This window comes from Rutilus rutilus, assembly GCF_951802725.1.
Source record: "Rutilus rutilus genome assembly, chromosome: 23".
Lineage (NCBI taxonomy): Eukaryota > Metazoa > Chordata > Actinopteri > Cypriniformes > Leuciscidae > Rutilus > Rutilus rutilus.
Genome location: NC_140233.1, coordinates 6,166,755 through 6,190,772, shown reverse-complemented (window position 1 = coordinate 6,190,772; position 24,018 = coordinate 6,166,755). Strand labels below are relative to the sequence as shown.

Sequence of the window (24,018 nt, the reverse complement as noted above, 5' to 3'; positions counted from 1 at the left end):
TGTCTAACACTATAGACCGGTCTAAAATAGCTTTGTGAAACCGGCCCCTGTTCTCCCTTATAAATACATACTTGAACCCATAGTACTTCAAACTATACTATGGTATCACTATGGTACATCCAAAACAAGGCTCATTTTGGGATATATCTATCAGTGAGAGAACAATCAAGTTGAACCTCTTAAGATTCATTGGTCTGAGATCTAAACAACCAGTGCAATACGAAAACTTGGGACTTAATGGTCCCAAATAAGTACAAGTAACACTTGCTATTTTTTGTAAGATGAACTTGTATAGATCTGTTTCAGTGCGTTTGTTTGACGTATAGATCATATAACGGCATGCAAACTAATACAGCATTCTCAGGTTAATCATTAAAGCTTATCTAACTTATTGTAAAATGATTTATGATCAGTGTTATGTGAAAGGGCAGCAGTCCACTGCAACGTCACAAACACACAAATAAACAGTTTACGTCAGAAGGTTGTTATAGCAACTGTCTCGCCATAAAGGCCAGAGATTTGATTATCAGTGTAGTGAATTCATAAATGCATTATTTGGCATTTGGTAATGCCCGAGGTGTAAAAAATAACTCTAGCTATAAGTAAATATTGTAGAGTTTAATATATATATATATATATATATATATATATATATATATATATATATATATATATATATATATATTCATGTTTTGCAAGTAATTTCTACAAAGAACTCAAATCAAACAATTTACAATTAGTCCTCTTTAGACATTCTACTAATTATAAGTAACTTTGCATTACATGTCAACTAGAGTATTAGTAGACACTTTATTTTGATGCTCCATAACAGACCTTCTACTGACTGTAAGTAACTTTGCAAGTACATGTCAACTTATTCTACTAACCCTAACCTTATCCTATCAGTCTACTAATACTCTAATGAGAGTTAGTTGACATTTAGTTGCAAAGTTACCAATAGTTAGTAGAATGTCTGAAGTGGACTATAGATATAAAGTAACTTATATTTTTGTACATGGCACTAAGTCAACATGAAACAACGAGTGATATTGACTAAGTTATTAGATTCATGAAATACTTTTTTTTTCTTCAGAATAATGTGCACGGATTAATCATTCACAAAAAAACAGGAACATGTAGTGCTGTCAAATCGATTAATCGCATCGAACATAAAAGTTTGTAAATATATTGTGTGTGTGTGTGTGTGTGTGTGTATAAGCAAACAGGGTCTGTTTTGATTTCATGTTGACTTCGTTTTGCTAGATACTGAAAATTATGTTCATTTTGTGAAGCATATATTTACAGACTTATTAACAGGAAGGAATATGAAAAAGGAAAGTTTCATCAAATTTCATCATCTTCCGAATCCATGTCAGTCCTGAGGTTGTCCTCATCCTCGCTGTCGTCATCTTCCTCCTGGTCTCCATCCGCTTCACCAGTGTTGGGAATGATGACCACGTCCTCTTTGTTGTTGGGGTCGATGTCTGTCTTAAACCACACCGCTTTGTAGCCCTCTTCACTGCGCCGCTCTTTGGTCAGGATTGGTTTGACTTCCTTCTCGCCGTCGACGGTTTCTGAATCCGCCAGGCTGCTGGTGTCGGGTGGAGTGCTGGTTCCGCTGGTGTGGGGAACGGGGACGGCGCTGCGGGTCATGTTCTCCTGCGGTTGCTCACGTATCAGCCCGGACTCCAGTTTACTCTCCAGGTGAGCGGCTAACTTCGAGTTCACACTTCCAGAATCCCCATCATGCTGGAAGCTCTCATTGCTGTACTGCATTCCCTCCTTAGGACCACCCGAACCCCCACCAAGCTGTGAAAACAAAACATACTAGAATAAATATGCTCTAGATATATTAACATTTAATATATTAACATTTAGACTCTAGAACAAATGTGACCCTGATCACAAAACCAGTCACAAGTCGCATGTGTATATTTGTGGCAATAGCCAACAATAGGCTACATTGTATGGGTCAAAATGATTGATTTTATCTTTTATGCCAAAAATCATTAGGATATTAAGTAAAGATCATGATCCATGAAGATATTTTGTACATTTCCTACCTTAAATATATCAAAAATGTGTTTTTGTGAGTGAATGCAGCACAATCGGCAACAGAAATGGAGAACTTTAAAGGTGATTTTCTCAATGTTTCGATTTTTTTGCACCCTCAGATTCCAGATTTTCAATAGTTGTATCTCGACCAAATATTGTCCTATCCTAACAAACCATACATCAATGGAAAGCTTATTTATTCAGCTTTCAGATAATATATAAATCTCAATCTAAAAAAAAATTACCCATAAGACTTATAAGGTTTTGTGATCCAGGGTCACAGATTACAAACATATTTACATTTGAAAGTGCGGTTCGTATTGGAATTTAAGCCGGTTCAAACTGGTCTAAACCAGCTAAATAGTTCTCGTAAAAATTGTCTTCAATTGCAGTTTTATGAACGTTGAATGTGACCAATTATATGAGAATTTGATTGAATTTACATGAGAATACATTTATTTACTAATTCAATCTGAAAATGTAAGGACAGGTTCGTGAACAATTTAATTTAATTTGACAATTAACGTGAAAATGCTTCTACGAACTATTCAATTCTATCTGAAAATTAACGAAAGAATGGTTTTATGAACATTGGAATGTGACGATTAGAATGCGTCGACGAACTGTTTACTTCAATCTGAAAATTAACGTAAGCGCAAATTACGAGAATGCTTTTATAAGCTATTCAATCAAATTCGAAAATTAACATAAGAGCGTTTTTATGAACATTTAAATAACAATTCTTGTTAAAAGGGTTTTAAAACAGATTTGATTTGTAGCAAATTACAAAGAATACTTTTATGAACTATTCAAAAAAATTCGTAAAAATTCGTTTTAGAAACATCGAATGTGACCGTTTATGTGAGAATACCTTTACGAACGGTTCAGATTTATCCAAAATTTTACACAAAAATGGTTTTATGAACATTGAATGTAACCAATTATGTTAGAATTTGATTCAGTTTGTATTTACATCAATACATTTATGAACTATTTTTGCAATTCAATCTGAAAATGTAAGCATGAGCTGTGTCTGAAATCGCTCCCTATCCACTATATAGTGCACTATTTAGGGTGTCGGCCATTTTGTAGTGGTGTCCGAATTCATTCACTACTTTTACCCACAATCCTCTCTGAATTCGAGTGTACATCCGATGTACACTTGCTGAGACACTATTTCCCACAATCCAACACGATAAGGCGATAGAGCGCGAATGAAAAATAAACAAAAAATGTCACCATGGCAACAGCGCACTCGAGATAGAAAACAATTATTTATAAGACCAGACGCCTGGTTATTTATTTATATATATAGCTACCGTTATATCTATATTTGAATAAACAAATGTGTTGTGTAGTGTTTTGTTCTCTTTTATTTTCACATTTAAATGTAAAATGTAAATAAATATGACAAGCAAGTGTTTTTATTATCTTTTTTTTTTATCAAATAACGCAATAAACGTGAAAATACATACATACAATTGTTACATACAATTCATACAGCCAAAAAAAGGAAATATTAAAGATGGGTAGGTAATGTTTATGACAAATTGTCCGAGCTCTCTGGCGCGTGATAATTATGTCAGCGTCCGAATTCGCTCACTCATTTTCGTTCACTCTTTGCTGATGTAGTGCACTCAACTGCCATTCACTATGTAGGGATTAGTGAATGAGTGAACGAGTGAGCGGTTTCAGACACAGCTATGGTCTTAAGAACAATTCAAACCGAACATTACTTAAATTCTTAAGAGAGATTTTATGAACATTTGAAAATTTCAGTTTATGTTTAAAAGTGTTTTACAACTGATTTGATTCATTTGTGAGACACGCGTAACAATGTGGCATGAAAAAAAGTTGCTGCCTTAAATTAAGCACAATCAACTTGGATTTTTAACTTAAATTACATTAAACTGACTTAAAAAAATTGAGTTGAATCTTGTATGACTTGTAATACATTTTTTTTACTTTAAACAAAGTTAAAGCAACATAAAAACATATGTTGTCATAACTTATTGATCATATATTGTTTTACAGTGTAGAACGCTTTTATGAACTATTCAATTCAATCAGAAAAATTAATGTTAGAATATATTTATGAATGTTTTGCTTGTTTCAGTGTGACAGTTTATGCTCTTACCAACTAACTAATCAGTACGACATTTTACGTAAGATGGGTTTTACAAATGTTCCAACTCAATACAATACAATACATTAGATTTTACTATTCAATCTGACAATTTACATTAATGGAATTACATTAATCAACAATCATTCTAAACAAAAGCGTAACCTAGAACATTCCTAAAATGCCTTTGTGTTTTGATTAAAGAGAATGGAAACTCACTGAGCTACGGAAGATGCTGGCCTCGGAAAGCTTCTTCCAGTCTGCGTTATGGCCCTTGATGCGGTGCGCCATCACTCCAATGCCAACCAAGCAGAGAACGAGAAGCACAGCCAAACTGGCCCCTACTGCGGCCATTTCCACGGCACTGTACCCTCCTGCTGTCCCCTGCTGTCCTCCTGAGCACATGAGCACAGAAACACTGCTTTTAGCATGATTACGGTAAACATTAAATAGGTTTTCAAGAATTGTACACAAACTGCTTAAGCTTAATTTAGCAGGAATTTCACAATTTCAATCGTTTTGATTAAAGTATTATCGCACACCCTTAATAGCCAGCATCCAAAAGTGTCCAACAACATAAAACATGCAACCTTGATTCAGTAAATTTCATGGGTTACACTTTATTTTAAGGTGTCATTGTTACAGTGTAATTATATATTTAAGTACTGAGTAATATTAAGCAACTACATGTACTTACTATAGGGTTAGGGTAGGATTAGGTTTTGGTTGAGGGTTAATTGCATGTAATTATGCATAATTTACTGTTATTACTACGGTAAGTATATGTAACAAGGACACTGTAAAATAAAGTGTTAACATTTCATGTGATTTGCACCGGGATACAGTCATGAATATTTTAAATCAGTTTTATTATGTGAAATATGATGGCACCAGTAGATAAAATGTTAGTTAGTCATCACTTTTTTTTTTTCTTTAAGATTGTAAATGTTCTTATTTAAGATTTTTAAGTCAGTCACATAAAAAAGTAAATAGCCACGGTCTAATTTGAATTTGAAAAATAAAACTAGTTCGAACTAATGCTGCTTTCACGCCATGTCGTAATTACATCTACTGAGTAGATGACGTTCTACTCAGAGCCGTTCACATCCTCAGGCCCTGTTTACACCTGCTATAAAGGTGCGTTTTGGTCGATCGGATCACAAGTAGACGAGGGAGACATATTCCCGTTTACACCTGGTGTTTTAATCCGTCTCTTTCGTCCACTTTCAACCACTTCTGTCCTGATTTCTTCGAGGGGAGGGTCTATGGGCGGGTAAATAAATGTTTTTTTCAGACCTTTCAATCTAATGAAAACAAAAAGCTTGTTTACATGTGAACACGCCCGGAGACGACGGAAAAACACACAGAGCATCAGCTTTAGTTTCTGCTCTGACAGACACAAGACCAGCCGAACGCTGCGAGTGTGTGTTAGAAATCAGGAATGGAGAGAGAACATTGTGCTTGGTACATTTTTCATCTTCAAACCAAACTTGGGTCTTCAGCCGATAAAGTTTAAATCCCGTCTGGCTCGAGCTCTTCCCATAATGTTACGCATTAGATCAGTAGACGGAGAGAAGACGGTCTTCTGTGGCTGTTTGAACACATTCACTACGAAAGCAATCCGGTCTAATGCGTTTTAAACTCCCTCTGAAAGTGGTCAAAAGTGGACAGGCTCAAAACATTTTATACCCTGTTTACACCTGTATTTAGCGTCGTCTACTTGTGATCCGATCGACCAAAATGCATCTTAATATCAGGAGTAAAGAGAAGTCATGTGGTACAAGTCGCAGCTTTCAGAAAGGAAACAGTCCACTTTAGACATTCTACTAAGTAACTGCATCTGCGTGTCAACTAGCAGTCATTAGAGTATTAGTAGACTCTGTTTAATATCTGATAACATTTTATTTTGATGCTCCACCAACAGAACTTCTACTGACTGTAAGTAACTTTGCAAGTACATATCAACTTATTCTACTAACCCTAAACCTAATCTAACAGTCTACTAATACTCTAATGAAAGTTAGTTGACATGTATATAGTAGAATGTCTAAAGTGGACTATCGAAATAAAGTGTAACTCTACAAGTTGCAATTACGAGTTGTAAGAGGACGTGAACGCTTGTTATTAAGATAAGTCAGACATGGAGTGAACTCTCTTTAAGTTTATGCAACTGGCCATAGAAGATTTAGCAAGGCTAGTTAGATTAGCATAAGTGTACCTGTGCTGTGGGGCAAAGTTGTTTCGGTACCAGGGTGAGAGGTGGAGGTGGTGGCTGTTAGCTGTGTGTTAGTGGTCTGATCTGTTGTTATGATGGACGAAGTCATGATAGTAGTGACCGGTGTGGTAGTGGGAACCCCTGTTGAAAAAAGGGCGTCACTATATAGTCAACAGGTTTGCTGTTGACTGATTCAGGTGAATCTTTGAAATTCAATGTATGGACCAAATCAATCGCATTAAACTATATATTGATGTTTCTCTTCGGTGGATTGAACTGAACTCTAGAAAGAGATATCCACACATGCTTCAACAAAACTGTTTGCTGAAAGCCAGGACCTCCAAGAAACACCATGATTAGCCCACACCCTGCTAGCCACTGTCAGTTATCCGTTATAATGAGGTGTTGACTTGATAACACACTGGTCTTACCTGGCGTGACCTCCACCATAAGAGATGCGGTGCTGGATTCATCATTGTTTGTGTCAAACACCCTCATCTGAGTCACAATGGAATCATAGTCATAAATATTCCAAATCTCACACAAATGATTAGCAAATGTCAATTGTATGAAATATTAAGTTCTTACTTGTAAATTCACAGTGCCAGGGGAAACCGTCTTCGCCATGAGTATGAAACCCTCTGGTGTAATTGAAAATTCAGTACCGTCTACAACCTCAAATTTGAGGTCAGGATTATAGCCCTATAAAGACAGAGATCCAGCTGTTTACACCAGAAATATGACGACACTGGGCATCATTTATAAAACCTGAGCAGAAAACGTGTGTAAATCAGTCGAAAACCATTCTTATGTAAATTGTAACATCGAATTGAACGCAACAATTTAGTCAAGAGTGGTTTTACGAATCATTCAATTCAATGCGACTGAGAATGGTTTTATGAGCCATTCATTTCAATCCAAGAATTTATGTAAGAATTGTTTTACAAACATTTAAATTAATGCAACAGTGATGAGACAGTTTTGCAAACAATGCAATAGTCAGTGCAACAATTTATGTTGGAATTGTTTTAGGAACTATTAAGAACTGAACAGTATGTAAGAACAGTGATTTCTTTTTACAAACAATTAAATTCAACATGACAATGATTCAATTAAATGCGACAGTATCACAAACAATTGAGTTCAATGCAACAATTTTTGTATTAAAGGGATAGTTCACTTTGAAATTAATTTTTGATATGTTTTAGCTTACCTCAAGGGCATTCAAGATGTAGGTGTCTTTGTTTCCGCAGTAGTTTCAATTTTGATATTTTTAGGTCAAACCGTTCTTGTCTGTCAGTCATATAATGCAGGTCGATGGTCACTGTCTCAAAACACAAGCACAGAGTCCAAATTAAAACAATTCCCCACGTCCAAATGAAACAATTCCCCATCATAAGTACACATTGATGGCCTAAGACACGAAACGAGCGGTTTGTGTGAGAAAACGAACAGTATTTATATCGTTGTTATCTCTTGAAAACAGCACACGTCCAAATGATCTGACGGCGCGGGCGGGTATAGATATATACATAGATGTCGCCTTGGCTACGGTTTCGTTCCAATGAACTGCAGTAGCGAAGGCGACATCTAGTGTATACATCTATACCCGCCAGCGGGCGGGTATAGATATATACACTAGATGTCGCTTGGCTACGGTTTCGTTCCAATGAACTGCAGTAGCCAAGGCGACATCTATTTATATATCTATACCCGCCCGCGCCGTCAGAACATTTGGACGTGTGCTGTTTTCAAGAGATAACAACGATATAAATACTGTTCGTTTTCTCACACAAACCGCTCGTTTCGTGTCTTAGGCCATCAATGTGTACTTATGATGGGGAATTGTTTCATTTGGACGTGGGGAATTGTTTTAATTTGGACTCTGTGCTTGTGTCCATCGACCTGCATTATATGACTGACAGACAAGAACGGTTTGACCTAAAAATATCAAAATTGAAACTACTGCGGAAACAAAGACACCTACATCTTGAATGCCCTTGAGGTAAGCTAAAACATATCAAAAATTAATTTCAAAGGGAACTATCCCTTTAAATTCAATGCAAACCAAGAATTTTCGTAAGAATGGTTTCATAAATACCAATGTATGAATGATTTTCCAATGATTTACAAAAATTCATTATTCTCATGTTTTGATGCTCTATTTGTTTTCTATAATCTCTATAATCTAGAGACTAACTTCCCAATCACATGCACAGATCAGAATGCGGTTTGAGTTCTTACATTAGAAAAGTCTTCATCGGTAGCCTGGACTCGGAGGGGTCTGTTGGACGTTTTGCTCTCCAGCACGAGGCTGTCCACACCTGCGTCCTCTGAGATAAAGCCTTCGTAACTTGGGTTCACAAATTTCGGAGGGTGATTGCTGGTTATCACCACCTTCAGGATGACTGTGGTGGTGGCAAACTGATCAGGGTTCTCCCTCTGATATGCCTAAGGAAACCAGGGAAATTTGGTTTGGGAAGCAACTGCAATCTTAAAAATTAGGGTTCCAAAGGTGTTTTTCTTTCCCAGTGATTCCATAGAAGAACCATTTTGGTTCCCCAAAGAACATTTCAGTGAACATTGAACCTTTTTTTTGTTCTCTCTTAGTGTGAAGAACATTTTAATAATCTAAAGAAGCTTTTTCCATTATGGAAAAGGTTCTTCAAGGAGCCATTAATGCCGATAAAGAACCGAGTGTACAGAAGATATACCGTGGTTCCTGAATTAAGTTCTAGATTGCATGTGACATTCAAAACACCATTTTTTTTGTTTTATCTCACCATGACTGTAAGAACAATCGATCCTGCCTCCCCAACTGGTTTCAGCATTGTGATGCTCCCGGTGTCAGTGTTGATTTGAAACGTAGGATCGTCAATTTCTGAACACGTAAAATTCATTAATTAAAACCTGTCGACTCTTCCTGTCGTGGGACATAAATTCTTTATTTCAACTCATGAGGACTTTAAACTCACTTTCAAGAAATGTGTAACTAATGGCTTCGTTCCTGCCATTGTCTCCATCGATGGCCATGACCGGACCTGGCTTCAAGGACAAAGGACCCGTCTGTGGTGTACAAAAACATTCATATGCTCATCTGACGCTGGAACTCAAGAACAGAATATTGACTTTTTTGTATAAAGTTTCCAATGTGTGAAGTTTTGGTGTTTGTTGGGGCAGTTTGAATTGGCCTTGAGAAACGCACCGATACCCACCTCTTGCTCATTTAAGTTGACCGTCCCTTCATAACCAGAGCTCATGCACGCTTTGCTCGTGGCAATCTCTATTTCTGTACAGGGCTGGAACCACGGTGGACGATTGTCGATGTCTAGGATATTGACCTCAATGGTGGTTGAGGCGGTGTGGGAGACTGCGGCTGAAGATCCAATCTGCGTGTCCTGAAATATCATCAAATGAAAGATGTTTGTACAAAAACAAGCATCTTTGGAAATTAAACCTAGGTCAAACCAACTCACCTGTGCATATAGCGTCATTGTGATTTTTTTAACTTTGTCGTAATCCAGAAGTTTTTTCACCAGAATGTTGGGATTGAAATCAGTCTGGAGGCCGAATTCATCCTGAGAGAAAAACAAAGGCCTCGTTTCAGAGAGAACTGCTCGCTTTTGACTAGACAGATTTGACCATGAAAAGGATTCCTAGTGGAATATCAATAATAATAATAATTTGGAACCAACATTAAAGGGGAATTTTCTTAGAGAATTTTAAAATGTAGATATTTCAGAACACATACAGTAGTTCCCAACAGGACTGCAACATGAAATACAATTTATACAAACTCTATACACATTCTTTGGGATTTTTGTTGCGTACCTCAGGAGACTCCAGACGGTAGTAAAGTGTATCCCCTTTATCAGGATCGGTTGCTGTGATTAGGCCAACACTGGTATCCACTTTTGTTAACTACAACAATCATTAAAAGCTTTCAGATTTTGAAAATGGTTATGAGATAAAAGCAGATAAACAAACAGGATTAAAGTAAATTGTACAACAAAGGCAGCATTAAAAGTTCATCAGGAAAGAATGTATAACAGGATCTTGACATTGTACCTCATTGACGTTTAGTGAGTACTGACTCTTTTCAAACACTGGTGCATTATCATTCACATCCTCGACGATTATTCTCAGAGTCAGTCTAGTCTACAAGATACAGATTTGTACATGCAGGGGTTTACTTCAAGAGCAAACATTTGAAAGAAGGAATTTTCTAGGTTAATAAAAAAAAAAAAACCATTACTTACAGAAGTAGAACCATCTTTTGTACACTCAACATTCACCTCATAAGGATTCTCGAATGTCTATGAAAATCACATAATATAAAAGGTCTGTTAATTTGAGACAACCAAAACACACCAGTTTAGATCGAAGACTTAGTGCGAAGACATTCCTTAATTCATTTTTCAATGAAAAGTATTTCACTGGCTGTTAAAAAGGTATAAAAGGTGATTTAAGTAGTACGTACTTTTGTACTTTACACCCCCTGGACACAAGCATTTTTAAATGATAAATTTAGTGTAATGGTTGAACACAACAACAGACTCTCCATATTAACCTCAAAGTCCAGCACAGTCTCAGCAAGGAGATTGAATCCGTCAAGGCTGAAGAGACCCACTGGAACTTGACTAGTGATTGTGGCCGTCACACCGTCAGTGTTAGGGGTGATTGTTGCAACTATGTCTTTGATAGCGTTGTTTTCCTTGATAGCATATGCCAAATTTGCTGAGCAAAGGTCTGTACCATTCAGAGAAAAGGAAATTCAGAATTAATAGTCATGAATACCCTACAGAAAAATAAATAAACCAACATGTTTTGAAATACATTTACTTTGTTACGTATACTACAAATACATATATATGTACTTAATATTAATAACCTGCAATTGTACTTTTGGTATACTAAATTGGTATACTTATACTGTAGTCTGCAAAGTAATTTTGTACTTAATGCACTTTAGTTATCCAGAAATAGTGCTGAGGTCCAACTTAAGATATACTTGATACTTGGTATATTTGATTGTGCTAAAACGGAACTAGTATACTTTAGGTTCACTTTAAATATCTTGCATTTGAAGACTAATATTATACAAAAATCATACTATCCTTACTAATGGTGATATTTAAAACACATTTTAGGCTTAATATTAAGAAATGTGCATTGTGCAATAAATAATCCAAATAAAGTTTAATTATAATATTTATATTGGTAAGTCAAGCGATGTCAGTAAATATGTTATTGGATTTGTAATAAATGTGTTTTAAATACATTTTGGTATAGGATTTTTTCACTAGGGTGGTCTTGGTTGGCACTGCAAAAAGTAAAAATATTAGAAAGTATGAAACAAAATAATTGCTACATTTAGTTAGCTTCGTGATAACTTCAAACTAGCAGGCCTAATAAAATTCACATATTTCAAAATCATTGAATTAGTTGGAAAAAGTCATTTGAATTAAAAATATGATTAAGCAGAAAATACTGGAATGTGTTTTTTTGTCTATGTATAATAAGAGTATAGACTATTATGTAACGTTTTGGATTAAGACCACAATTTTAGTTTAAGAATTTGCAAAGCATTTTTAAATGTATCCATAGTAAAAACATATGCATAAAAAACATCATTACTGTTATTAAAATGTGTCAGAGATTTATGACTGATGCTAGAAGTTGATAACTCTCAGTCAGTATGATTGTACAGTGTCAGTGTTATAAAATTGACAAATTTCTTGTTCTTAAAAAACAAAATTGCCTTGATGTTCAATTAACCATAACTAGTACAGCTTTAAACTAATTCTTACAACTTGAAATATTAGCCTAACATTTTCAAGATTAACAAGATTTTCAAAAAAAGATTGGTCTTCATTCCTGTTTTGGAAATATATATCTTCATATCTGATCTTAAGCCTAGGCTACATGTTTTCCCGCAGTGTAACGTGTCATCTCTCAAATCCCTGTGGATTTTTATATTTTTAACTGTTTTATCCTATACAAAAGATCTGATTATGCCATATTTTTCAGTTAAAAATGTTCATCACTTACTTTGCGCTTCACTAAACTTGCCGAGTGTGAAAATAACCAGGAGAAAGAAAAGAGCAGAAGATTCTTTAGGCCTCAAATCCATTTTTTTGTTAGATGATGGATCAATAGAGGAACATCGCAGACTACTCCCTTTGTTCTGACTGAATCAAATTCCCATCAGGCATTAGTGAGCGATAGATAGCTAATGTATGAAAATAGACTTCAATCTTAACCTTTGAGACGGACGCTTATCTCATGCAGTTTTATTGGTTATAAAGATGAGCACAGGTGGACTTTTGCCTCATAGAAATACATACAGCTGCTTTATATGCATGTACTTCATAAACCTTGACCACGAGGATATTTACAAAATAATATTTTTTAGTTGTGTGCTGATGGTTACCATCATCGCTGTTTCCAAAATGTTATACAATTTCAAATGTGAAGTTATCACATCTATTGTAAAAAAAAAAATTAAAAAAAATGAAGAGTTGTTTAATTGGACATTTTTGGCGATAAATATGAATGTTGAAGATGTTTTTTTTAACTCTAATGTAGCTTCCATATTATTCAGGAACTACTATTCCTCAATGAAAAAGTGCCATTTATAATTGGAAACGTTGTCAACAGAGAGATGTTGATCAATCCGCACTAGTAAACAACTTCAAGTGCGCATGAGCGATTAAACTATAAGCTAGCAAACAGCGTGATGCTAACGCTATCATCAGTGGGCGAGGGCATGTTTCACTTACCGGTAATCTTCAAGCAAGTAACTGATTGAAGCAATCTCACTCTCACATTTACTGTAATACTTAAGTAGGCTATCTTGTTGTATAATTGCGCACGACAGACACGATAAGGAAGAGAAATTATTTGCTTGACATTCTTATATTTCTTCTTTCAAAAACACATAACCACCACACAGTCGCATAACGAACATCATCGCGACTCTTTGCGTATAAACCATAAACACTAAGAAAAGTTTGAGGGTAATTAAACCCAATGCTTTGAAAGTTTGGTTTTCCCTCACAATTTGCTTGCAATAATTGTGATGGTCTCAGGTGATACCATGATACTGATAGCATAGCATAGGCTACCATATTCATGAGCTTCTTATATAAGATTTATTTTAATGCTTTTTTCTTTTACTACGAAATCACCACACCTCATGCAATCTCCAGCCTGTGTTTAATGGTAGGCCTATATTAAATTATGATCTTTTGAGTCACATTAGTGATGGGAAAGCTTTATATGAAGCTCTTATGAAGGGTCATTAAGTTATTGTCTAGTGTTAAATTCATAAACCAACATGTGCCTCTGAAGAGCTAAAGGTGTGGTTTAATAAACAAGACATGAAGCGGTTCTCAAATCCAGAGTTTAATTTGCAATCTTAAAAGTCATTGGGTTTTATAATAACTACATTTCAATAGTTTTTGTGACACATTTGGAGGGGAAAAAAGTTATTTATTCAAATATATACAAACAGTTTGTTTCAAACGTTTTCACACTGATTCAGACATGGTGAAGTTGTTGTTGTCTTCAGGTTTCTTTGGACAGGAAGCCACAGTCTTCACTGGTACACGTTTGGACATGAATACTGTCTCATCAGGAGAATCAATCTGTCTGAATCTCCACCGACACCGCTGCAAAGACAGAGAGCATGCATCATGAACACTATACGTTCAAGCTTGAAAAGATATTTATGCTAGAATATTTCATTTGAGTGCATTCATAGCTTAATGTTAAAAGAAAAATATAGATAAATAGATGGGTATAATATGTATTGAATGTGTGAAGTGCATAAATATATAGAAAAATGCACATAACAATAACTGAGTTTGTTAAATGTTAAGAGAAAACTACATATTTACCTTTTCTTGTTGCTCTGCATACGTTTCAAGAAGGCGCAGATGGATGTGATTTTAGCTTTAGATTTTAAGAGTTCAGCATATCTGTTAGTGAACTCAATGTCGCCCAACTGCCTCGTCTGAAGCCCAGATCTCCTGGAAATACAGGCCAGATTCAATGTCAAAGCGTTGACAAATGACTCAAGTACATCAGTTTCTTCCAGAAAAAGCCTCTAGTTTTTCATTTAAAATGTGTTTATCAATTGATACTCCATTTCAAAAGAGGCTGTCTGAGAAGAACTCCACTAGAGGGCGGCCCGCACTTAACTACACATGACAAGTCCACAAAATTAACTTATTTATTAACAATCAAATTTTATGACACCCACCCGCCTTGGAGTGCAACAAACATATCTGCATCATCCCTGGGAAACAACACCTTTCTGGGAGAAAAGATGTCTGTGCTTGAGATGCTGTCCTCTTCTCCGAGATACCTGCGATGATAAAAGCCAAAACAGTAATGAGTCGATACATCAACTGAATCTCCAGCAGCTTTATCAACGCACACAAGCTTATTTGGTATGTGTGTTTCAGAAAAGAGAAAGAAAAAAACATAAGGCAAGAAAATTAGAAATCTTATCACCTCCAGACAGAATTGGAGAGAGTGGGGCGAAGAAGACCAACCAAGGACAAAGAGATACAAATCTAACAAGAGTTGACAGGTCTAAAAAATACATTTATGAACCTGGCTTTCATTTTTATTCCACAAACACAAAAGATCTTTTGAAGTTGAACGTAACCTGACCTGCCCAGAACTGGAAGGCTGCTCGCGCACTGAAAGAGAAATATCGCAAGGATGGACACCTGCGTCAGACTTGTGAGAAGAGACATTTCCACACCTGAAAAAGACAAAAATGAGGACTTTTAGGGTGAAAGATAAACCAGTTTTCCTACCAATCAAACAGGGGCTAAAGATGAAAATGAGTCTGTATGGCTAAATCTGGCACATGATGGACATGAGTGCTCATATTAATTAATATGCACTGTCCCTTTTAAAATAAAATAAAGAATAAAGTTCAGTCAGAAACTTGACTCACCCTCGGTTTGAAGCTCTGGTGGCGGTCTAGCAGTCGTCCAACGTTTCTTGTCTGTTTTTTTTTATTCCCATCCTTTTTGTACCCCCAAATTCATTGATCATGAAACGTCACCACTCATAAAATCTGATGCCAAGTGAGTTTTATTGGCATTACTATTTGCTTTTTCATTAGCTATTTGCCAAGGTTGCCTACACTTGATGTGACACGTGTGCACTCATGCTAAAAAAATAAATATGATTAACAGTGTTGACTTCCTAAATTGGTGGTAAACCGGTTGATGAGGCAAAGGAATTGGTTTACTCACTTGTTTGATATTGTTGCGATTGCTAATAAAATCAATGAGGAAGGAAAGACTGTGTGTTAAAGAGAAAGGAGATTGTGGGTGGTCATACAAACACAAGCATTAGTGAATGAATCACAGTAAATATCATGATTATGGTTCCAATGGACTTTTCAGTAACTAAGAATCAGCCAGACACATTTCTAACACACACACACGAGTCGACAAACATCGCTTTTGCTCACACTTATTAAGGATTTAAACAATCTCATATTACACACTAGCACAAAACCAGTCCAACCATTTGTGCTACAAATATACTTTAAATCAAGAGGTCTGCTTTTACTCGAAGTCAGTATAATTTTCGTCTGGCGGATGTTAAAACTGGACCTTAAGTCATATAGAGACCAGAATATGAGAGACGTAGCAACCACAATGCAACACGTTAAAAATAATAGGCTACTCAGAACAGCAACAAACATCTTCTTCAAATAAGAAAAGTTAGTGTACAACTAGGTAAAGTTCACCCAAAAAAATGAAGTTCTGGCATAATCTACTCAGTCTTATATTGTTCAAAACATGTGACGTTATTTAGTCTGTGGAAAACAAAAGGATGATGAAGTAAGCTTAGCAAAGCTGATGGTTTCCATGCAATGAAAGTGGCACTGTCATGTAGTGTTGTGGTTTAAGTGTAATAAAAAGTGATCCATATAGTCTAACTGTTGCAGTATTCAAAGTTTTCTGAAGTCGTTTTATAGTTTTTTTTTGTGAGAAACCGACTAACTGGTAGCCTAAGTAATTTCCCACTGAAAATCTTTGTTTTCCTCTTTAGTCAAGTCAAGTCAAGTCATTTTCATTTATATAGCGCTTTTAACAATGTAGATTGTCTCAAAGCAGCTTTACAGAGATAAATGTATAATTTAACGTAAGATTGTTTTGGCTTTATAGCGGTTCTTTAATAAAGTTATTTTCCGGCTAAAGTTAGTTTTGATTGATTCGCTTCCGTCGCAACGATCATTTGTTTTTAAATTAGGGGCCGCCAAGACGACACCATTCTCTCTACACAGACTTTAAACGCGAACCTGTGAGAAACGCTGATGGCGTTCAGATGCGCATTAAGACCGGGTTCTATAGTTATGTGCGTTTGAATATATGTGTGCAGGTTTGGAATTCCCTACAAACCAAACCTAAACAAATTACTGGTGTTTCCTTATAGTTTTGATTCAGAATTTTATTTTATTTTATCAATTCGGGGTAGATACGCAAATTGAGTTTTCCCGACGACGCGTTATCTGTAGAGTGGGAAAGGGATCCTCCATAGGGAGAGACTAGTTGGCACTTCAGCACTGCGTTGACACCGGGTCCAGGCGAAGGTCCTTCATCAGATCTGGAAACGGCCTGGATCCGGCAGGCTGCGGGAAAACCTTGGGATAAACAAAGACACTAAAATTAGCGTAGATGCCATTCTTCTCATGATGTAACAAGTACATCAGGATTTATGGGAAGTGTTCCCGGTTCCAGCTGACCTAATCTATGCAGCCTAACATTGAATTATAGAAGTCTATAATGTATTATGTGAACGCTATGTCAAAGAGATGTGTCTTTAATCTAGATTTGAACTGACAGAGTGTGTCTGCTTCCCGGACAATGGTAGGAAGACTGTTCCAAAGTTTTGGTGCTAAATAGGAAAAGGATCTACCGCCAGCAGTCGATTTAGATATTCTAGGTATTATCAACTGGCCGGAATTTTGAGATCGCAATAGACGTGAAGGAGTATAATGCGTTAAGAGCTCGCTCAAGTACTGCGGAGCTAAACCATTTAGTGCTTTGTAAGTAATCAGCAATATTTTAAAATTGATGCGATGTTTAAAGGGATACTCCACTTTTTTCGGAAATAAGCTCATTTTACATCTCCCCCAGAGTTAAACAGTTGAGTTTTACCGTTTTAGAATCCATTCAGCCGAACTCTGGGTCTGATGGTACCACTTTTAGCATAGCTTAGCACAGATCATTGATTCTGATGAGTCCAGTAGCATTTCTTTCAAAATGACCAAAGAGTTTCAATATTTTTCCTATTTAAAACTTGACTCTTCTGTAGTTAAACCGTGTACTAAGATCGACGGAAAATGAAAAGTTGCGATTTTCTAAGCCTATATGACTAGGAACTACTCTCATTCCGGCGTAATAATCAAGGAACTGTGCGGCTGTACCATGAGTGCAGCAGGCGTAATGATATGACGCAGCGCCTGAAAATAGGTCTAATAGGTTAGACAAACTTAGTCCCGGTCACGTTGGAAGAAGTTACCGAGCTGGGGACTATTTTCAGGCGCTGCGTCATATCATTACGCCTGCTGGACTCATGGTACAGCCGCACAGTTCCTTGATTATTACGCTGGAATGAGAGTAGTTCCTAGCCATATAGGCTTAGAAAATCGCAACTTTTCATTTTCCGTCGATCTTAGTACACGGTTTAACTACAGAAGAGTCAAGTTTTAAATAGGAAAAATATTGAAACTCTTTGGTCATTTTGAAAGAAATGCTACTGGACTCATCAGAATCAATGATCTGTGCTAAGCTATGCTAAAAGTGGTACCGTCAGACCCGGAGTTCGGCTGAATGGATTCTAAAACGGTAAAACTCAACTGTTTAACTCTGGGGGAGATGTAAAATGAGCTTATTTCCGAAAAAAGTGGAGTATCCCTTTAATAGGGAGCCAGTGCAGTTTTGACAGAACCGGGCTAATATGGTCATACTTCCTGGTTCTGGTAAGAACTCGAGCTGCTGCGTTTTGAACTAGCTGTAGTTTGTTTATTAAGCGTGCAGGGCAACCACCCAGTAGAGCATTACAATAATCTAGCCTTGAGGTCATGAACGCATGGACTAATTGTTCCGCATTTGTCAATGAGAGCATATGACGTAATTTAGATATATTTTTAAGATGGAAAAATGCGGTTTTACAGATACTAGACACGTGACTTTCAAATGAAAGATTGGTATCAAAGAGCACACCCAGGTTCCTAACCGACGACGAAGACTTAACAGAGCAGCCATCAAGTGTTAGACAGTATTCTAGGTTATTACGTGAGGAAGTTTTTTGTCCAATAATTAGAATCTCTGTTTTTTCAGAATTTAGAAGTAGGAAATTACGAGTCATCCAATTTTTTATATCAGCTATGCATTCTGTTAATTTAGTGAATTGGTAAGTTTCGTTAGGTTTTGAAGAAATATAGAGCTGAGTATCGTCGGCATAACAGTGGAAGCTAATTCCATGCTTCCTAATGATATCTCCAAATGGCAGCATGTACAGAGTGAACAGCAGCGGTCCTAGTACTGAGCCCTGTGGTACGCCATACTGAACTTGTGATTGATAAGACATCTCTTCATTTACTGCTACAAACTGATAACGGTCAGATAAGTATGATTTAAACCATGCTAGTGCAATTCCACTAATGCCAACATAGTTTTCTAGTCTATTTAAAAGAATGTTGTGGTCAATGGTGTCAAACGCAGCACTAAGATCGAGTAACACTAATAGAGAGACACAACCACGATCGGATGATAAGAGCAAATCATTTGTTACTCTAACGAGAGCAGTCTCAGTACTATGGTACGGTCTAAATCCAGACTGAAAATCCTCGCAGAGATCATTTCTTTCTAGAAAGGAACATAGTTGTGAAGATACTGCCTTTTCTAGTATCTTTGACAGAAAAGGTAGATTCGAGATCGGCCTGTAATTGACTAATTCTGAAGGATCAAGTTGCATTTTTTTAACAAGCGGTTTAATCATAGCCAGCTTAAAGTTTTTTGGTACGTATCCTAGAGACAAAGAGGAATTAATGATATTAAGAAGAGGATCTATGACCTCTGGAAGCATCTCTTTCAGTAGCTTAGTCGGTATAGGGTCTAACATACATGTTGTAGATTTAGATGATTTAACGAGTTTAGTAAATTCTTCCTCTCCTATAGCAATGAATGAATCAAATTTTTTCCTCAGGGAGACTACAATGCACTGCCTGATGCGATACTGTAGTAGACGGTTGCATAGTTATAATTTTATCCCTGATATTATCAATCTTATAAGTGAAGAAGTTCATAAAGTCATTACTGCTGTGCTGCTTGGAACCTTCTGTGTTTGAAGCTTTCTTTTTCGTTAGTTTAGCCACTGTTTCAAATAAATACCTAGGATTATGTTTATTTTCTTCTAATAGGTTTGAAAAATAAGCAGATCTAGCAGCTTTTAAAGCCTCTCTGTAAGCAATCGAGCTCTCCTTCCATGAAATGCGAAATACCTCTAATTTTGTTTTCTTCCAGTTGCGCTCCATTTTTCTGGCTGCTCTCTTAAGTGCCTGAGTGTGCTCGTTGTACCACGGCGTTGGATTATTTTCTTTAATCTTCTTTAAGCGCAAAGGAGCAACTGTGTCTAAAGTGCTGGAAAAGAGAGAGTTAAAAGTTTCTGTTGCAATATCAAGTTTTTCTAAGCTATCCGGGATGCTGAGATGATGAAACTGATCAGGAAGATTATTAATAAAGCAATCTTTAGTAGCAGAAGTGATAGGTCTAACATATTTGTAACACGGAGTCGGCTTTGCAGCCTTGGCTAAATGTAATTTACACGAGACTAGATAATGATCTGAGATGTCATCGCTCTGCTGCAGAATTTCAACGGCATCAACATCTATTCCATGTGATAATATTAGATCTAGAGTATGATTACGACGATGAGTAGGTCCTGACACGTGTTGTCTAACTCCAATTGAGTTTACAATGTCTTTAAATGCCAAACCCAATGCATCTTTTTCATTATCGATGTGTATATTAAAATCACCAACAATTAGTACTTTATCTGCAGCCAATACTAACTCTGATAGAAAGTCCGCAAATTCTTTGATAAAGTCTGTATGGTGCCCTGGTGGCCTGTATACAGTAGCCAGCACAAATCTCAAACGTGATTTATCATTTGTACTATATATTTTTACATTAAGCACTAACACTTCAAAAGAATTATATTCGAAACTTGATTTCTTAGTGGTTTTGAAAATATTACTATAAATTACAGCAACACCACCCCCTTTGCGTTTAAGACGAGGTTCATGTTTATAACAGTAATCTTGCGGGGTGGACTCATTTAAAGTAATGTAATCGCTTGGTTTTAGCCAGGTTTCTGTCAAACACAGCACATCTAGGTTATTATCTGAAATCATATCATTAACAATGAGTGCTTTTGAAGTAAGCGATCGAATATTCAGCAACCCAAGCTTTAGCATTTGCTCATCTGTATTATAGCTGTTTTTTATTTGTTGAACATCAATTAAATTTTTAACCTTAGATGGGTTTAAACATTTTTTGGATTTCCAAAATCGGGGAACAGACACAGTCTCTATATGATGATAGCTAGGTGAAAGAGGCTCTATGTGATAGGATTTATCTGACCTGGGTGACGCGAGGCCGCTAGCAGACGGTTGGTTTAGCCAGTCTGTCTGCTTCCTGACCTGGTGCCCAATTTGTCATGTTTGAGCTCTAAGACTATGAGCCATATTACTAGATAGAAGAGCAGCACCATCCCAGGAGGGATGAATACCATCTCTTTTCAACAGGTCAGGTTTGCCCCAAAAACTTTTCCAATTGTCTATGAATTCTATATTATTACACGGACACCACTCAGACAGCCAGCGATTCAGTGAACACAATCTACTAACTATCTCATCACTCTCTTAGTGCTCTTTAGCACTAGCAGTGTTCATGCTTGTTCATTTGTATATCTATCGTGTTCACAATACACACAAAAAATGAACATAAAAGTCGAGTCGATTTTTGAAAACAATAAGCCCAATTTCCACATGTAGTATCTTAAGTTCACCAGTAGCAGGCGCTGTGAAGTCATATATATACATATCGTTTTTCTCGATTGCATATTTCATTTCATTTTACATATTTCTTGAAACTACGCCTCGTATTCTCAAAACAGTAAACACAAATCCATAACGTCTCACCCAATTCCCCAAACATCCTATTTTCAGGTCAAAATGAAGCTCTACACTCAAAACCATTCACTCTTGCTGAAAAAACAAACTTTGCCTTCAGACATCACACACAAGCCCTCACAAACACACACACTACAACATAGTCTTACACACTGGTGCAATAAATTCAAAAACAATTCCAAAACTGGTAAGTTATGTGCCCCCCCCCCCCCCCCCCCCCCCAAAGACACAAAAGACACAACCAATGGATACATTGTCACATTTTTTTATTCCTTAATGTACTGTACAGTACAATACACCAAGCAAAAAAATATTCTGCCCCAACATCCCGTCTTTGGTCTGAGTCAGGCCAGAGGATCTCGTCCACATCACAGGCTATATTGGCCCTATAGGCAGCGGGGGGTGGGGGGGCTTGGAAGAAGCCTGCCAAATATTTCAGCTGATGCGTGCCCGTTCCCCGCTGGCACGCATCAGCTGAAATATTTGGCAGGCTTCTTCCATTTCATCCTCTCTGTGTCCTAGAAAAATAGAAGTACTGATTACTGTAACTGTAACACATTCTTTTTACAAAATGGAAGCATTCAGAAAACTATGTGAGGCAATTTGATGCATTTCTTTTTATTACAGTAGTATAGGGCAACAGCTACAGTACATGTATGTGTTATCACAGCACAGTGTACTGCACTCAACAGTTACAGTAGAGAGCAGTCTGAAGCACATCTACTGTACCTGTTTTTCTCCCGGAAGGTTCTTATGATTGAGGCGACGGTGAAGCGACTCAAGTTTGGCCTTCCTCGTAGCCCAGCTTCCCTCATAGTCACACCATGGACAAAGACATGGGCAACTAGAGTGGCATGCTTGTCTCTTTGGCCTTGCCCTTCCCCTCCCCCTTCTTCCTCCTCTTCCTTCACCTCTTCCTCCACTCCCTACTGCTCTTCCCTCCTCCTCCTCCTCCTCCTCCTCCTCCACTCCGGTGTCCTCAACCTCTTTCTTCACCTCTTCCTCCACTCCCTACTGCTCTTCCCTCCTCCTCCTCCTCCTCCTCCTCCTCCAGTCCCTACTGCTCTTCCTCCAGTCCCTACTGCTCTTCCCTCCTCCTCCTCCTCCACTCCGGTGTCCTCAGCCTCTTCCTTCACCTCTTCCTCCACTCCCTACTGCTCTTCCCTCCTCCTCCACTCCGGTGTCCTCAGCCTCTTCCTTCACCTCTTCCTCCAGTCCCTACTGCTCTTCCCTCCTCCTCCTCCTCCACTCCGGTGTCCTCAGCTTCTTCCTTCACCTCTTCCTCCACTCCCTACTGCTCTTCCCTCCTCCTCCTCCTCCTCCACTCCGGTGTCCTCAACCTCTTTCTTCACCTCTTCCTCCACTCCCTACTGCTCTTCCCTCCTCCTCCTCCTCCTCCTCCTCCTCCAGTCCCTACTGCTCTTCCTCCAGTCCCTACTGCTCTTCCCTCCTCCTCCTCCTCCACTCCGGTGTCCTCAGCCTCTTCCTTCACCTCTTCCTCCACTCCCTACTGCTCTTCCCTCCTCCTCCACTCCGGTGTCCTCAGCCTCTTCCTTCACCTCTTCCTCCACTCCCTACTGCTCTTCCCTCCTCCTCCACTCCGGTGTCCTCAGCCTCTTCCTTCACCTCTTCCTCCAGTCCCTACTGCTCTTCCCTCCTCCTCCTCCTCCACTCCGGTGTCCTCAGCCTCTTCCTTCACCTCTTCCTCCAGTCCCTACTGCTCTTCCCTCCTCCTCCTCCTCCACTCCGGTGTCCTCAGCCTCTTCCTTCACCTCTTCCTCCAGTCCCTACTGCTCTTCCCTCCTCCTCCTCCTCCACTCCGGTGTCCTCAGCTTCTTCCTTCACCTCTTCCTCCACTCCCTACTGCTCTTCCCTCCTCCTCCTCCTCCTCCTCCAGTCCCTACTGCTCTTCCTCCAGTCCCTACTGCTCTTCCCTCCTCCTCCTCCTTCACTCCGGTGTCCTCAACCTCTTCCTTCACCTCTTCCTCCAGTCCCTACTGCTCTTCCCTCCTCCTCCTCCTCCGTGTCCTCGACCTCTTCCTCCAGTCCCTACTGCTCTTCCCTCCTCCTCCTCCTCCACTCCGGTGTCCTCAGCTTCTTCCTTCACCTCTTCCTCCACTCCCTGCTGCTCTTCCCTCCTCCTCCTCCTCCACTCCGGTGTCCTCAGCTTCTTCCTTCACCTCTTCCTCCACTTCCTGCTGCTCTTCCCTCCTCCTCCTCCACTCCGGTGTCCTCAGCTTCTTCCTTCACCTCTTCCTCCACTCCCTGCTGCTCTTCCCTCCTCCTCCTCCTCCTCCTCCTCCTCCACTCCGGTGTCCTCAACCTCTTCCTTCACCTCTTCCTCCAGTCCCTACTGCTCTTCCCTCCCCCTCCTCCTCCTCCTCCGTG

General features: G+C 38.3%; 2 protein-coding genes across 2 annotated transcripts; both read right to left on the bottom strand.

The window, feature by feature from the left end:
- Nucleotides 1-757: 757 nt before the first annotated feature.
- On the bottom strand, nucleotides 758-12,605 carry cdhr5b (cadherin-related family member 5b). Its single transcript, XM_084396366.1, has 15 exons — nucleotides 12,447-12,605; nucleotides 10,966-11,144; nucleotides 10,655-10,711; nucleotides 10,464-10,553; nucleotides 10,227-10,316; nucleotides 9,872-9,973; nucleotides 9,611-9,793; nucleotides 9,371-9,461; nucleotides 9,179-9,276; nucleotides 8,640-8,846; nucleotides 6,984-7,097; nucleotides 6,827-6,893; nucleotides 6,399-6,536; nucleotides 4,400-4,575; nucleotides 758-1,809 (listed from the first exon to the last, which is right to left on the bottom strand). The coding sequence occupies exons 1-15, from the start codon at nucleotides 12,526-12,528 to the stop codon at nucleotides 1,345-1,347; spliced, it is 2,139 nt and encodes a 712-aa protein (XP_084252492.1). The 5' UTR covers nucleotides 12,529-12,605; the 3' UTR covers nucleotides 758-1,344.
- Nucleotides 12,606-13,957: 1,352 nt separating this feature from the next.
- LOC311282503 (uncharacterized protein) lies at nucleotides 13,958-15,182 on the bottom strand. The gene is made up of 4 exons (XM_084396305.1): nucleotides 15,078-15,182; nucleotides 14,662-14,766; nucleotides 14,297-14,428; nucleotides 13,958-14,068 (listed from the first exon to the last, which is right to left on the bottom strand). The coding sequence occupies exons 1-4, from the start codon at nucleotides 15,161-15,163 to the stop codon at nucleotides 13,996-13,998; spliced, it is 396 nt and encodes a 131-aa protein (XP_084252431.1). The 5' UTR covers nucleotides 15,164-15,182; the 3' UTR covers nucleotides 13,958-13,995.
- Nucleotides 15,183-24,018: the final 8,836 nt, after the last annotated feature.

Excerpts from the sequence above, each read along its gene's own strand:
- cdhr5b (XM_084396366.1), bottom strand. The coding sequence starts at position 12,528 with ATGGATTTGAGGCCTAAAGAATCTTCTGCTCTTTTCTTTCTCCTGGTT. Across the intron at positions 9,462-9,610 it reads TCAACTTAAATGAGCAAGAG|ACGGGTCCTTTGTCCTTGAA; the intron begins GTGGGTATCGGT and ends TGTACACCACAG. Across the intron at positions 8,847-9,178 it reads CGATTGTTCTTACAGTCATG|GCATATCAGAGGGAGAACCC; the intron begins GTGAGATAAAAC and ends TGGTTTCCTTAG.
- LOC311282503 (XM_084396305.1), bottom strand. The coding sequence starts at position 15,163 with ATGTCTCTTCTCACAAGTCTGACGCAGGTGTCCATCCTTGCGATATTT. Across the intron at positions 14,429-14,661 it reads TTTGTTGCACTCCAAGGCGG|GAGATCTGGGCTTCAGACGA; the intron begins GTGGGTGTCATA and ends CTGTATTTCCAG. Across the intron at positions 14,069-14,296 it reads ATGCAGAGCAACAAGAAAAG|CGGTGTCGGTGGAGATTCAG; the intron begins GTAAATATGTAG and ends CTGTCTTTGCAG.